The 13033-nt window shown below is 41.4% G+C and overlaps 1 protein-coding gene across 1 annotated transcript in view; it reads left to right on the top strand.

The window, feature by feature from the left end:
• The window catches only part of LOC139720706 (ras-related and estrogen-regulated growth inhibitor-like), a 38235-nt gene extending 25467 nt beyond the window's left edge, over positions 1-12768 (top strand). Inside the window, exons 2-4 of the mRNA XM_071632061.1 lie at positions 4800-4856; positions 10772-10845; positions 12328-12768. Of these exons, the coding sequence (XP_071488162.1) occupies positions 4800-4856; positions 10772-10845; positions 12328-12768 (572 nt within the window). The remainder of the gene's footprint in view (positions 1-4799; positions 4857-10771; positions 10846-12327) is intronic.
• The last annotated feature ends 265 nt before the right edge of the window (positions 12769-13033 follow it).

The following is a 13033-nucleotide window of genomic DNA, read 5'->3' as shown; positions in this document are numbered from 1 at the left end:
GAGCCCGAGCGCCACCCGAGCGTGCGCCCCCATTTTCGACCCAGAATTTCATCCCGGCTGGAGGCGATCCGAAAAAAATCAGAGAGGTGAAGAGAGAATGGGGAAGGTAAACGAGCAGAAAAAAAAAGAGGAGGAGAAAGAAAAAAAAGAAGGAGGAAGGAAGGAGATGGAGATCGGGAAGAGGGTGCAGAGCAATTGAAACCGGGAGGACGGAAGTTAAGTCCCTGGTTGAGGCTTGGATGACGTTGCTCACAAGGTCTTTGGGAACGACCATCAAGATAATCAGTTGAAATTCTTCACTACGAGATCCGAGATGCGATTCTCGGAAGAAAGTTGGGCATATTATTTAAACACCAATCTGAACTTTAGGATGCGGAAACGGAAGTATGTTTTTTTTTTAGTTGTAAAATGTGCTGTGGCTCCACTTGTTATGTTGCATCGGCACGAATGAAATACTTTGAAACTGTTCATGAAATTTCGAAGAGGCACGTTATTGACGCAGTACTCATGTCCTGATGGGTTATTCATCAAAATGATAGAAAAAAAAATGTCATTCATCAAAATTCAGAAAGGAAGAAAACGTGAAAAGGAACAATTCCCCTCTCTCGCTACAAGATAATATTTGAACCCGGCGCCGAGTCGATCTGCAGCTGTGTGTGTGTGTAGTGAGTAATTTTTACTCTTTCTGTAAAGACTTTGCCGAGACAGGTTGAGGGGACACTATTTCCCAAGAACTAGACCGTTAAATGATCGCGGTTTTGTTCCGCACGTTCAACACCAACGCAACATGCTCGGCTTTCGATCCGAAATCCTCGTTTTCAGCTGTGAATGTCTAAATATTGGTAAACAACTCCTCCAATCGAAAAAGTGCCTGCGGGGGTAGAAGGAAAGAGACTCAGAAAGGGGTCGGACGAGCGTCTTTACCCCCTCAATGTCCTTGGGAGGGTGGGAGAGCGGGGAGGGACGGTGACGAAGGAGAATCCCAAATAACATCCATGCGAATTGACACACTTTTTGCGCGGTACCGCTTTCTGCAGAGAGCCGTCGGAAATAACTTGAAGAATCGGTAATCAATAAACGCTGCCGAACGAATTTTACATCGCCATCGTCAAAACGCACGAGGAAGACGAAAATGTCGAGATTTGCATCTTCTCGTTCTTACATCTCTCGCGGGAAAGAGAGGGAGAGAGAGAGGAAGAGAGCGGGTATGTTCACTCCCTCCCCCTCCCCCCGTCAATCATGCGTTCATGTACCTGGCTGTATTTGATCGTTCAATTAAGGAAGAATGCCCGGAGAAAAAGAATCTCTCTATTTTGAAACTCACACCGATGGCCTTATCGAATGCCATTCCTGAGATTTTCCCCTTATTCTAAAGACCAATTGTATAGGGAGAAAGATACTTGTGTGATTGTCGATTTTCTGTTTTGTCAAACGCTCTGGAGGACCTCCAGGCGCTGTTGTGATGTGCGTTTTATAAGAGAAAAGATAGAGGCTTGTGCGTCAGCCACACTGAAGGTTTGACGATAATAATATTTGAACGGCAGCATATCACATTATCATCTTTACCGGCGTTCGAGAACAATAACCAAGTACCCGCAATTCACTTTTCAAATTGGCGGTTTCGTGTGACTAATAGCTTGTTGTCTACCTCCACAGGTCAAGCGCTCAGAAAATTGTTTCACATCAGCGTTAGATCCTATTCTGGGACTTATCTCAGACCAGTTAAAGAAATAGCGAGGAGAATTCGGCTGTTGTTATTGTGTGTGAGACACAAAGACTATGATAGACACCTCCAGAATATACACATGCACAAATTTCTCAAGGCACGCATGAAAAACGATCATTATCTTTAAATAGCGACTTGTACGTTCATGAGACGCGCGGCTAGATTCTGGAAAGTTTGTCCGAGCGTGTCGATTTCGTTGGCATAGAATATTGTACCGTGACGTTACCATTTTCATATGTATTATTAAGTCTCACACGGATCACGTTCCTTCGAAAACGGGCATAATTTTGTCTTGGTTTCGATGTTGAGTTGGCACAGATCCTAGCAATCCATGCTATGAAGCGACTGTCTGCGATGATTGGTGTCGGGTGCTGCAACAACAATTTCATCGGCACGATTCACGGATCTCACTTTCCTTGTTTGTTTGTTTTTTTTTTTGTGTGTGTGTGTTGGGGGAGGAGAGTTATAGAGGTATATATTTCCGTTTAATGTCCCTGAGCTCTTTGGATAATTTGCCTTGCGGCATGATAATTCCGTGCCTTAATCCAACAAATCCCAGAAATCTGCTTTCTCTGCGTTTGGTACGGTATCTTTTAATAATATTTTCTACTATTCACCTTCATTGTATCAGAAGAAAGGTTATGAATAGTCGAACCCTTTGTTTTTCAAACAGGCCTGTAGCTGTGTGCTTCTGTTGCAGGATTTCAAAAGCGCCTTAATTTCCTTATTATAAACGACTTTAAAACTTATGGTTTACAAGTTTGGAGTTCCCCTTTCTCTCTCTCTCTCAAATTGGCAATTTGTTCATGAATTTCTTTCTGATGTCATTCAGACTAATTTGATATAACGAGTTCCTTCTGATGTTCTCCAACGTAGTATATGCAGTCAAATTTCATTATCCAATTCAATAACAAGAAGGTGATTTCTGTCTTAACCTTCCCCCTGGACATGTTAGGTTTGTTAAAAGAACAGAGAGTGAAGACCTCATCAGATACTCCACCTAATGATCATTTATTTTGGAGCATACCTGGATGACAAAATGATTACAACAAGCACGCCTTGGTATCATCGCAGCGCACATGCTGTTGTCATGGTAACGAGTGCAAGTCCGTCACGATCTCCAAAAGGTCATCATCTTCCTAGAATTCGCCGTTAGATCTCGCTTTCATGCCTATCAAATAGGTTGTCACTCTGCCGACGTGATCCCTCCAGAATGTATCCTATGATGAAAAGTGTAATCCATCTTTTTCGTGCATTAGTATTCCGCCTAGGTTATTAGCAATATAGTAAGGACGAAGAGTAAAGCACCGTGCATGTTATATATGTATATATATATATATATATATATATATATATATATATATATATATATATATATATACATATATATATTTTTTTCTTATAGATTGTCTAGACACAAATCACGCTTCCTCTATTGATTTGTATTGATAGGTCCAGGGTTAAGTTTGTGGATAGAATTTATGTTTGGCTTAGCGTGCAGATATTTCATGGGACCTATTGTCGCAGGAGCAAATGTCATGAAACCGATTTGATAATGTACAAACACATAGTTTACTAATATATAGATTATACTTCTAAATTATTATCTAATATGTGTATTGTGTATAAGTGTGTGGGGTGTGGTGCTGTACGTCTGTATACCATCAATTCTTAAATTTCGCAATTCGTCTGTATTATAATATTCTATGCTGTGTGTGTGTACCACGTACACATTATGTATATATTATTATGTATGATATATCTGTGTACAGTTAAACACTTACCTGCTATATAATTATGGTCTACGTAGTGACGTAATATATCTTTCTAGAGAGTGATTGAGATTGGACACTACATATTCAGGGAAGATAGAGGCAATGCGATTCAAGAGCGGGGGGGGGGGACGTGACCTCTGGTTTAGGCCTCAAGATGTAATCTGAGGGTTGATAGTGTCCTTCCTCTGCCCTCATTCGTCTCTATCTCTTTTTTGTTTTTTTGTGATACGTGAACGCCGAATCGGAGGTAAAAGTGTGCAAATTGTGAAAAAACGATACGTTATCCAGGCATGCCAAGAGAAGCGCGAAACGGTACGAGGTTGATTGCAGTGTGACGTCCATACCCTTCGTACACAATCGGCGTACGTGAAGTGGGCCGACTATTAACACCTTACTCGCATCCTCCCCCTCCCCCCCCCCCCCTCTCTCTCTCTCTGCAACGTGGGTGCTTTAAATAATCAACACGAGCTGGTCAAGATCTGTTTGTGCGTGCATATGGTTCTTTTGTGTTCGCGATTAATTTACGTTTGTCAGTGCGAGGCGGTGACAAATTTTATGGCCGATCAGCTGACGCAGAATCTGTACATTGATTCAAGATATTGAGCACTTGACTGGAAGGAGTTTGAGATCAAAGCACTTTAGGTGCTCTACTTTTAGAATCCGATGAGACATCTATCTGTTTATGCTTGTCTATCAAAATTGAATTTGTGCATTTTGCTTTACCCGATATTAAAATGTTGTTTGTGTCATTGAAATAGAAGTACAAAAAAAAAAGAAAAAGTGAATTCTTTTCAGATCGGAAAGAAAAAGAGACAATCGTGACTATCGGTGTTATTACGTCAATACCATACCTTCGCCACCATAATAAGTATATTTATGTAAATCATGTTTTATATAATGTATATACCTGTTTTCAAAGTGCCATATGACATAATGCAATGTCCAGAAGAAAATGTTACCTTCTACAAAAGTATTATACAAATACACTATCAAACTGCGTACATTATACTTGACCCAGTCATAACTGACTAACTGTCACTTTATTTTCTCTGATTCAATCTAAACGATTTTTCTTATGAGAGACAAAATAGTGCACTTATTGAGTATTTGTATTGTGTGTTATGCATTGTGCATTATGTCTTATGTATCATGTATTCCGTATTATGCATTATGTATTATATTATGATGTATTATGTACTGTGCATTATGTATTATGTAGTATTTAGTATGTATTATGTATCCTAAATCTCAACTTCCTTTTCTATTTCTCTTTTCTCTTGTGTCATCGTATCGTGTAGCTGTCACAGTGAGGTTTCTGACCCGGAGGTACATTGGAGAATACGAAAGTGATTCCGGTGAGTACATCTACAGCCGCATCTCGATATTACTTTTTTTTCCTTCATTCTGATAGAACTTTCTCTATCTCTTTCTCTCCCTCTCTTTCTCTTTTTCGATGTCTTTCTCTCTACCCCCCCCCCTCTCTCTCTCTTTGTAGCAATATCGAAAAAGTAATGTCAATGTACATATAGTATCAGTATGGTAATAGTTGGTGAATATTGAAATCAATGTTTCTAAGGTTTTAGCCATTACGGGCTCTTGAGATTAGTGACCTCAAGTGATACTGAAAACGAATAAGAAATGAGTTGATGATGATTATGAATGATGAATTGACTTGTACATTTTCGTGTTTTCCCCTAAAATCACCCACCATTTGATATACTCTTGACATCTCTTCATGTTGACAAGTAAAAATACCATGTGAATAACATGGGAGAAGCAAAATAAATATTATCGACTCGAGACAAGCATTTATTTTTTCGCCTGACAGCCATTGATGTCTGAAATTACACAAAATAATATACTTGATCTGACATTGCCTTAAAAGGTCCCTGCAATCCAAATGTATGTTGACCTCTATTGGTGCCTTTTCGTCTATACATGACCAAATGACTGAATACCTCATGAAAAAATGCATCATATATTTTCTTTTTTTATATCATTTTTCTGCATCCTGCTAAGTGCAGGAAGTAATAGCAAGGGACCTTTTTTATACATGATAATTCACAAATAGTGCAATTCACATCATCTGTTAAGGGGTTTAACACTTCACGCTCAAGGTTTTCGTCTTTTATCGGTTGCAACTTACATATCAATCCGATATGGCGAATGCAGGCAGATCAGACGTTTTCCATTTCGGAGTAGCTCAGGGGTATTTGACATGGTCCTTTAATTCAGGATCTTCCCGGTAGTACCCGTGAGTACTATATCTCAGGAGAACAATATACATAATGTGGCATGACGGGTGGAGAGGATGAGGGGAAGAGGCTCTTAATAGGTGTCTGGCCTTATATCAAGTAACACAAAAATCGTTGCCAACCGTCCCCTATAATCTCAGCTATACCACTGCTGTCTGGCGTCGTGGTAGCTACATCATTTTTTTCTTTTCTTTTTCTTTTTTGGGGTGGGGGTGGGGTAAGGGGGCTGGGGGATAATGTTTTATACCATTGAAAGTAATGTCTTTGCATCTCTCTCAAAGTAGGTACGTGATATGCCTAGAATGCGAACACGTAATTGTCGTAACGACATGCAATGCGCCCTGTGATGCGATTGTTGAAGATCTATTGGAGCTTGTAACGTAATATTATTTGCTATAACATCCACTGCATGCGTAACCTGGGCAGATATAATTTAATGTGTCATTCCGCAAATGACGCCATGAATCGGGGTCTTATCAGTACCATTGCCTGAGGGCAATATGATTCTTCTTCGACAAATTAGGGCGTGATGCTCCGTGAAATTGTAATGCGTAATCCCTCAGAGTAGCTAATGGCGAGTCTTCTGTATGTGATCTAAAACACGAAGACACTGGAAGATGGAAGCAAAGACTGAGGAAGTGGCGAGCTCATCTCTCTCCTCACGGAAAGGGGAAGAGAAATAAGATTTTAAAAAAAAGGAAAGCGAAAACAAAGAAGTATATAGTAGACGACAACAACGAAACAATAATGACACAGAAACACGAGCAGGCAATACACGGTTTATACAATGTATCCGATTTTAATACTTCACTACGTTAATACGGGTTCGAAGTTAGATATATATGTTTTATTAGATTCATTCTCCTTTTTCTCTGTTAACTAGTTTATTCGAATGATTCGGGACCTGATCAAGTAGAATAGCGCAGATGTCATAAATAGGGAGGTGGTTTCAAATGACTTTCGTGTGATTGTGTGTGTGTGTGTGTGTTTGTTGGAGGTTTTGTATTTGTTTTTTGTAAGCAGAGACTGTAAATGTGCTTACATATTTATCTGAACCCCCTTGCAGTCTTTTCTGGTGTCTTACAAGTTCTTGATGAGGAAATCACTGAAAAATAACAGTTTACAGTGATTTTCAATTTCTCCGGGTTAACAAACACATCAACACTAACATAATATGTTTAAATACCAAAGGTGTATAGTGCTGGAATAAAAGGGTACACCTTTGTAAAAAGGATGTTACCCCGAAGGCAACCTATGGAGCCTTTGTCATCATACAGTTTAGGATTAACAAAAACAGAAACAAAATTTTCATGCTGTGCTTGTCGTTGCGATCTGTCGGAAGATTCCTTCCCGCTCAAACGCTGTGCTGGCTGTGTAAATAAGCCGTCTGCGAGAGAGCAGTGGGTGAGCAAATAGACCAGTATCGGGACCATTTATGAGCAGAAATATCAAGCCAAAATAAAGATAGCAACAAACAAAAAAAAAAGAAAGAAATCATATCAAAAATGTATAAACAAATATACGCTTTCGTGATTAGGGAAGGGATTCTGGCTGTGGTTAGATTTTTGAAGTCTGGTTTGCTTTGTAATTATTTTCGTAGGGGACTGCTATGATTATGATACTTGTTTACCTTATGACATATCAAAATTTGATTATCATCTTTCATAATGGAGAAATTGAGATAACAAAAGTATGAAAATGTTTCTTACGTGTATTGAAGGTTTCGTGGTGGGAAGCTGAGTTCTAAACAATCGTGTGTTTATCGTACACTGATGAGAAATGGGGAAACCTGAAAACCCCTCAGTACGAGCTTACTCTTGGTGGTACATTAATGCTGGGTGGATAAGCGATTTGCAGTTGCATGCACCCTGCATGCACCAAAATGTCACATGATCACATGTGATCACCCGTCAAGTTCAATTCAGATCCAGTACACATTTTCAGTACGTGCATTGCAGCCTAGTCTGAAGTTACGTCCATCGTAATAGGCTGTAAAGAGCTTGCGTGCCATATGAGCGGAACTCACATACAACATACTAGTAGTCGTTCCAATGCAGATGCATGTATACCGTGTTTCATTTCGGCACGGATTTATGTAACACACGTTTAAGTACGGATCCCACACAATTTACAATCTAGTGCAGCTCCCGGCACGTACTAGTACTTTACGTTTCGGTATTGTTTCCACATGTAGGCAGCTTAGCAAGCAGAACACACTAATGTTCCTTTTTATGTGGCAACATAGCACATTCATTTACGCAAGAATACATGAAAAATACCGAGAGAGAAAAGTCACTGTTCGCTTCATGCCTTTTTGATTTTGTTGCCCATGCATTTCTTCATATGTCACCAAATTCTAGAACACTGATGGATAGTGAGCAATACGGCCTTTAAGTTCCTTTTAACATTGATGACATGACTCGAACATCTGAATTCCACAACGCTTCTCTACGAGAAGAACGAATTCTCAGAGAGAGAGAGAGAAAAAAAACTGTCAGGCTATTAAAATCTACGGGTTCTTTTCAAGCTAAGGCGTGAAGAATGACGATGTCTGCGGGCCATCCTGTGGAGACAGAAACGTGTTCGAAGAGGCGTTACTTAGACGCGGACATCAGTACTTGATCTTACACAAACAAACCCTCGATAGCGATTGTGCCAGCAAATCAAAACATACCTCTCCTTTTATAGGCACCCCCCCCCCTCCCCTCGGCGATACTAGCTTAGCATTTACAAAGGCGGCACCTATATACCGACGATGTTTTACAGTGCTTCTTCCTTGATTTTCCGAGCCGTCGCCTCACAAAATATCAACCTGCTGTCCAAGTTAGATATGAACTTGTTTCAACTCCCACTCTCCCCGCTCCTTCAGTCCTTCCCGCCCCGCTCCTTCAGTCCTTCCCGCTAAGTACGCCTACACTATAAGACCATGTGATGCAGACCAGACTGAGAAAGTTTGAGCTGAATTATTATTCGTTGTATTCTGCTTGTCACAGGACATCTGCGAATCTCTACCCACCCCCTCTCCCCCACTATCTCTCTCTCTCTCTCTCTCTCTTTCTCTCTCTCTCTCTCTCTCTCTCTCTTCCTCTCCTTTCACACTTAAACAAAAGGTCGCCCAGAAAGAAATGATTCTGGTTCACTACAGAAACAATTTTTGTCACTAAACAAATAATATTGACGATAAACAATTCCATTGCACGTGTCGTGACATGCGTGCTATTTAAGATACATAAACACCTGTTCTTACCTGAGTCCTAGTCACATTTCCGTTCCTAGGATACAGTTTATAGAATGTAAATAAAGTATACTTGTATTCATCACCTTTCCTCTCTGTGGGTGTAGATGGATAATATTTGGTCATCAAAAGAACGGGAAAGCTGGGTGAGAAAGATTGAGGTGGAGAAAGAAAGAAAGAAGTGATAAGGGGGCCGACAAATCAGCTCTCCCCATCCCTAGCTCTTTATCTCTGGGATATTAAAACACCTGTCAGATTTATCCTTGGTATGAACAGGCTGCGTTTATTTCGGGAACATTCCCCGGGTGCACCACAAGCCAGGAGCCAAACCCGCTCGGGCTTCTTCTGAAGATTTTAAGCCTTTATACTGCGCGCTGGCCTCGGGCTCTATAGCGCCCTCCAGTGACGTATTATGCCTATCGATTTAAATGTATTTCCTTCATTCTTCCGCTCACTCGCTATACCTCTCTGTCTCTCTATCCGTCTATATCTATGCATTATCTGTTATCTATCTTCACACACACACACACACACACTCTCTCTCTCTCTCTCTCTCTCTCTCTCTCTCACTCTCTTTGTTGACTAAGGGGAGTGACATCGCTCGGGTATACCTTAATAAGATTATGATTAAGAACGACTAACTTTATGTACGGTTGGATCCATATTTTCTTGCCTGGCATCCGCCGCGCGGAATTTCCGGTTCACTCGAGGCAACGGGACGGCGCTCGTCCGACTAATCTTGCCGAACCCTACACTGCAATCAGATCACGTGACTTTAGCAGGAAGGAATATTCATAAAACCAAAATGTTGGTGGCATTATGGGGCTTTCGAGCGAAGACCGTATAAGGAGAGGAGATTTAGAATCAGAGTACAGAGTGTACAATCCTGGATGATTGTATAATGTGCTATATTAAAAGAAGGAGCTTAGATGTCTCGTAAGAGAAATCGATTACCGCAGTCACACACATAGCAAACTGAACAAGATAGAATCATAATTCTTGAAAGCGTGGTGTGCACGATTGTTTGCATAAGCCGACAAAGATCGATTACTGCTGAAGAAAACGTTCCAGAACATACAATTTCTCTATACATTGTCTCGATGTACCATCACGGGAAGGCAGAAGAAAGAAAAAAAAAAGGGGGGGGTGATGGGAGTGAGGTTTGGAGAAACAAAAGTAAGTCTTGTCATAAATGACTCATAGTACTGATTGTCCTGGAAGAAATGTCAAGTCATTCAGGCATGTTGGTTGTTTGAGAGTTGTGCCTGTGGGAACTAACCAACAGACAGGATTGACTAGTTGAGGAGTTAACTGGACGCCGCTGAGGGTATGCTGGGATGAGGAGAGGCGGGGGGACCGGTGCTGTTGAGACATTTTGTCACACATCCACACACACACACACACACACACACACACACACACACACACACACACGCAGACAGACAGGCACACACACCAACAAAAAAGTACACACACAAGCATCTGCCAAATCTTAATATATCCGTCCCTCACGATTCATTTCCCTGGTTTTCACGCCGCACGACCGTCAACCTTCAATGGAATATTCATTTCGCTCCTATCTTAACTCCTCTTTCTATCAAATCATTCTTTTCCTCTTTTCCATCTTCAGCTTCTTCTTGATAGATAAAAAATCTTCCTTACATGATAAAGCTTTATTTTTCTAGTTTGTTCCATGCTGTGAATACCACTGAGTAGTTGCATTACAACAATCCTATGTTTATTCATACCATTCTTTACTTCTCATTTCTATTTTGTGCAGATCTCCTGTACAAGCAAACTGTGCTTCAAAGTGACATGCAGATGAATATGGAAGTCTTGGATACTTGTACAAGGGTAAGTATTTTCTACTATTTTTTTCAAGTAGTGACACAGGCTTTTCCAATCTTGTCGGTGCTATACCTTCGCCACTCATCACTGTATTTTTCATTCGCCCAAAAATCTTCCCATCTCAAGCATAAGTGATAATAAGAGAGATGTCTCTCATAAAGCTTTAAAACGCCAGAAGGGCGTAAAACGTTTGATTGAAATTCCAGGTGCGTTGTATAGGTCTCTTGAATATATTTGATACTGTCGTCCCACTCTAGCCAAAGGGGCTTGTTAAACAGCGTTGATCTTTTCTGATTTCTCGTTGACTTTGTGCATATGAGCGAATCCGTTAGGCACATCTGCAGGCTAATTTGTCTCGATTATGCCTGATTTTTCCGGCAAAAAGGTTAAATATTGTCCAATTATTCACCTTGAGGGGAGAGAAAAACAACAGTGTCAAGAAAGCTCCAACAACCATGTGCGTCAGGTTCCCGCTGTTGATTAGCCGTTATTTCTCTCTTCGGCTTGCAGATATCTTGATATTATGGCCAATAGCAACTAACTATCTAACATCGCAAACATTAATTTAGCTGAATTTACAATTTTGGTCAATCATAAAACGTCATCGCGTTCATTATGGCTTTCCCTACAGAGGAGAGAGGTTGTTTTCGTGGTCAATCGGCGCCCAGTTCTCCCACAGATTAGGGGGTATTTCCTGTCATCATTATTTCCTTTCCACTAGATGCACCTGTGAGTGATTTCAAACTAAAGCTGGGGCTTAGCCGAAGGAAAGCTGACCGATACGTCAAGCTGCAGGTCTCCTAAGCTTAGCTGACTCCAGATGCTAGCTCTTATTGATCCTCCTAAAAATAAAAACACATAAAAAAAATCCCAATGGTAACGAGTGTCATATTCTAAGGACGATAATAGGATGCAAATTTAAAATCTGTCATCCTCAAGTTGACAATATGATGACTCTATCGGTAGGGAGATTATAAGGGAAGTTTAGCTTCCAAAATGCTGCTCACTTTTCCAAACAAACAAACACACTCACACACACACACACACACACGTAATGTTTAAAAAAACGTGGGGATTGAGATGTTTGCAAACACACACACAAATCAGGATTTATAATTTCATTTTCTTAATTGACTGTATTGATATTGTATTCACATCAGCACGACATACTAACAAGTTTGTCATGCGTAACCTGGTTGATACGTGCGATTCATGGCTGTTTATGGCTGAATATGAGAATTCAGACAGCACGTAAAGAATAATCATATCGTTTCATCAGTAATTATCATGAAGTATGTTGCGTACGGTGTGAGGAGAAGCAGCCATGAAAAAAGGCCTATTCTTGTATGCATGCGCACGGCACCCAAGAAGCGAATTAGGTTGTGAATTCATTACCCGTGGGTTAAATTCATACACATATACTAGTCGGGTTCAGCCACAAAGAGGCACATGGAAAGTAACATTGTATTGTATTTTATCCCACTTTAGGTCGACCTACTAAAGCACCGAGATGATCACGTGAGATGGGGCAACGCCTTCGTCATCACCTACAGCGTCTGCAATCGAGACACATTCCGCCCGGTGGAGGCCCAGATCCGCTGGTTACAGCGCTGCAAGGCCCCTTGTTCCGTCCCCATCGCCATCGTGGGCAACATGGTTGACCTGGAGCACAGGCGCGAGGTCAACCCCGAGGAGGGGCGTGACCTCGCCGAGGAGTACGGATGCCACTTCTTCGAGGTGTCGGCCGCCGAGGGCAGCGCGGAGGTGCGCGAGGCATTCCTGACAGTGCTACGCGAGCTGCATGAGGCCAAGAAGACGAAGACTCAGATAAAGCGCAGGCGCAGTAGCGTGACGCGGAATGTCGCCAACAAAGTGATGCAAGCTGTCTTTGGCTCGCCCAGGCGGTCGCGGAAGATTTCACTCCCTTGATCGCGGCTTAATCCGGAAGCATGCCTCTTCCAAACTATGTTGTCCATACGTTTTTTTTTTTCGAGCTTGGTTCACGACGGAGAAGGCACCACCTCTGATGTGACGAGATGGTCCGAGCACTGCGTCTTGATGCTTGACCCGAGGTCATGGCTTGGATGGAAAATTTTCGTCACGCATCCAGGGTGTGACGAGCACGTCCTGACCGTGTGATTACAACAGCACTGTGTCATTCATGTCATTTGCATTCACCTTGCTGAAATTTATT

This window comes from Diadema antillarum, unplaced genomic scaffold, assembly GCF_040938485.1.
Source record: "Diadema antillarum isolate AM-2024a unplaced genomic scaffold, OU_Dant_1.0 scf00000132, whole genome shotgun sequence".
Taxonomy (NCBI): Eukaryota; Metazoa; Echinodermata; class Echinoidea; order Diadematoida; family Diadematidae; genus Diadema; species Diadema antillarum.
Note: the sequence above shows the minus strand (reverse complement) of the source record. Positions and strands in the feature narration are given on the sequence as shown.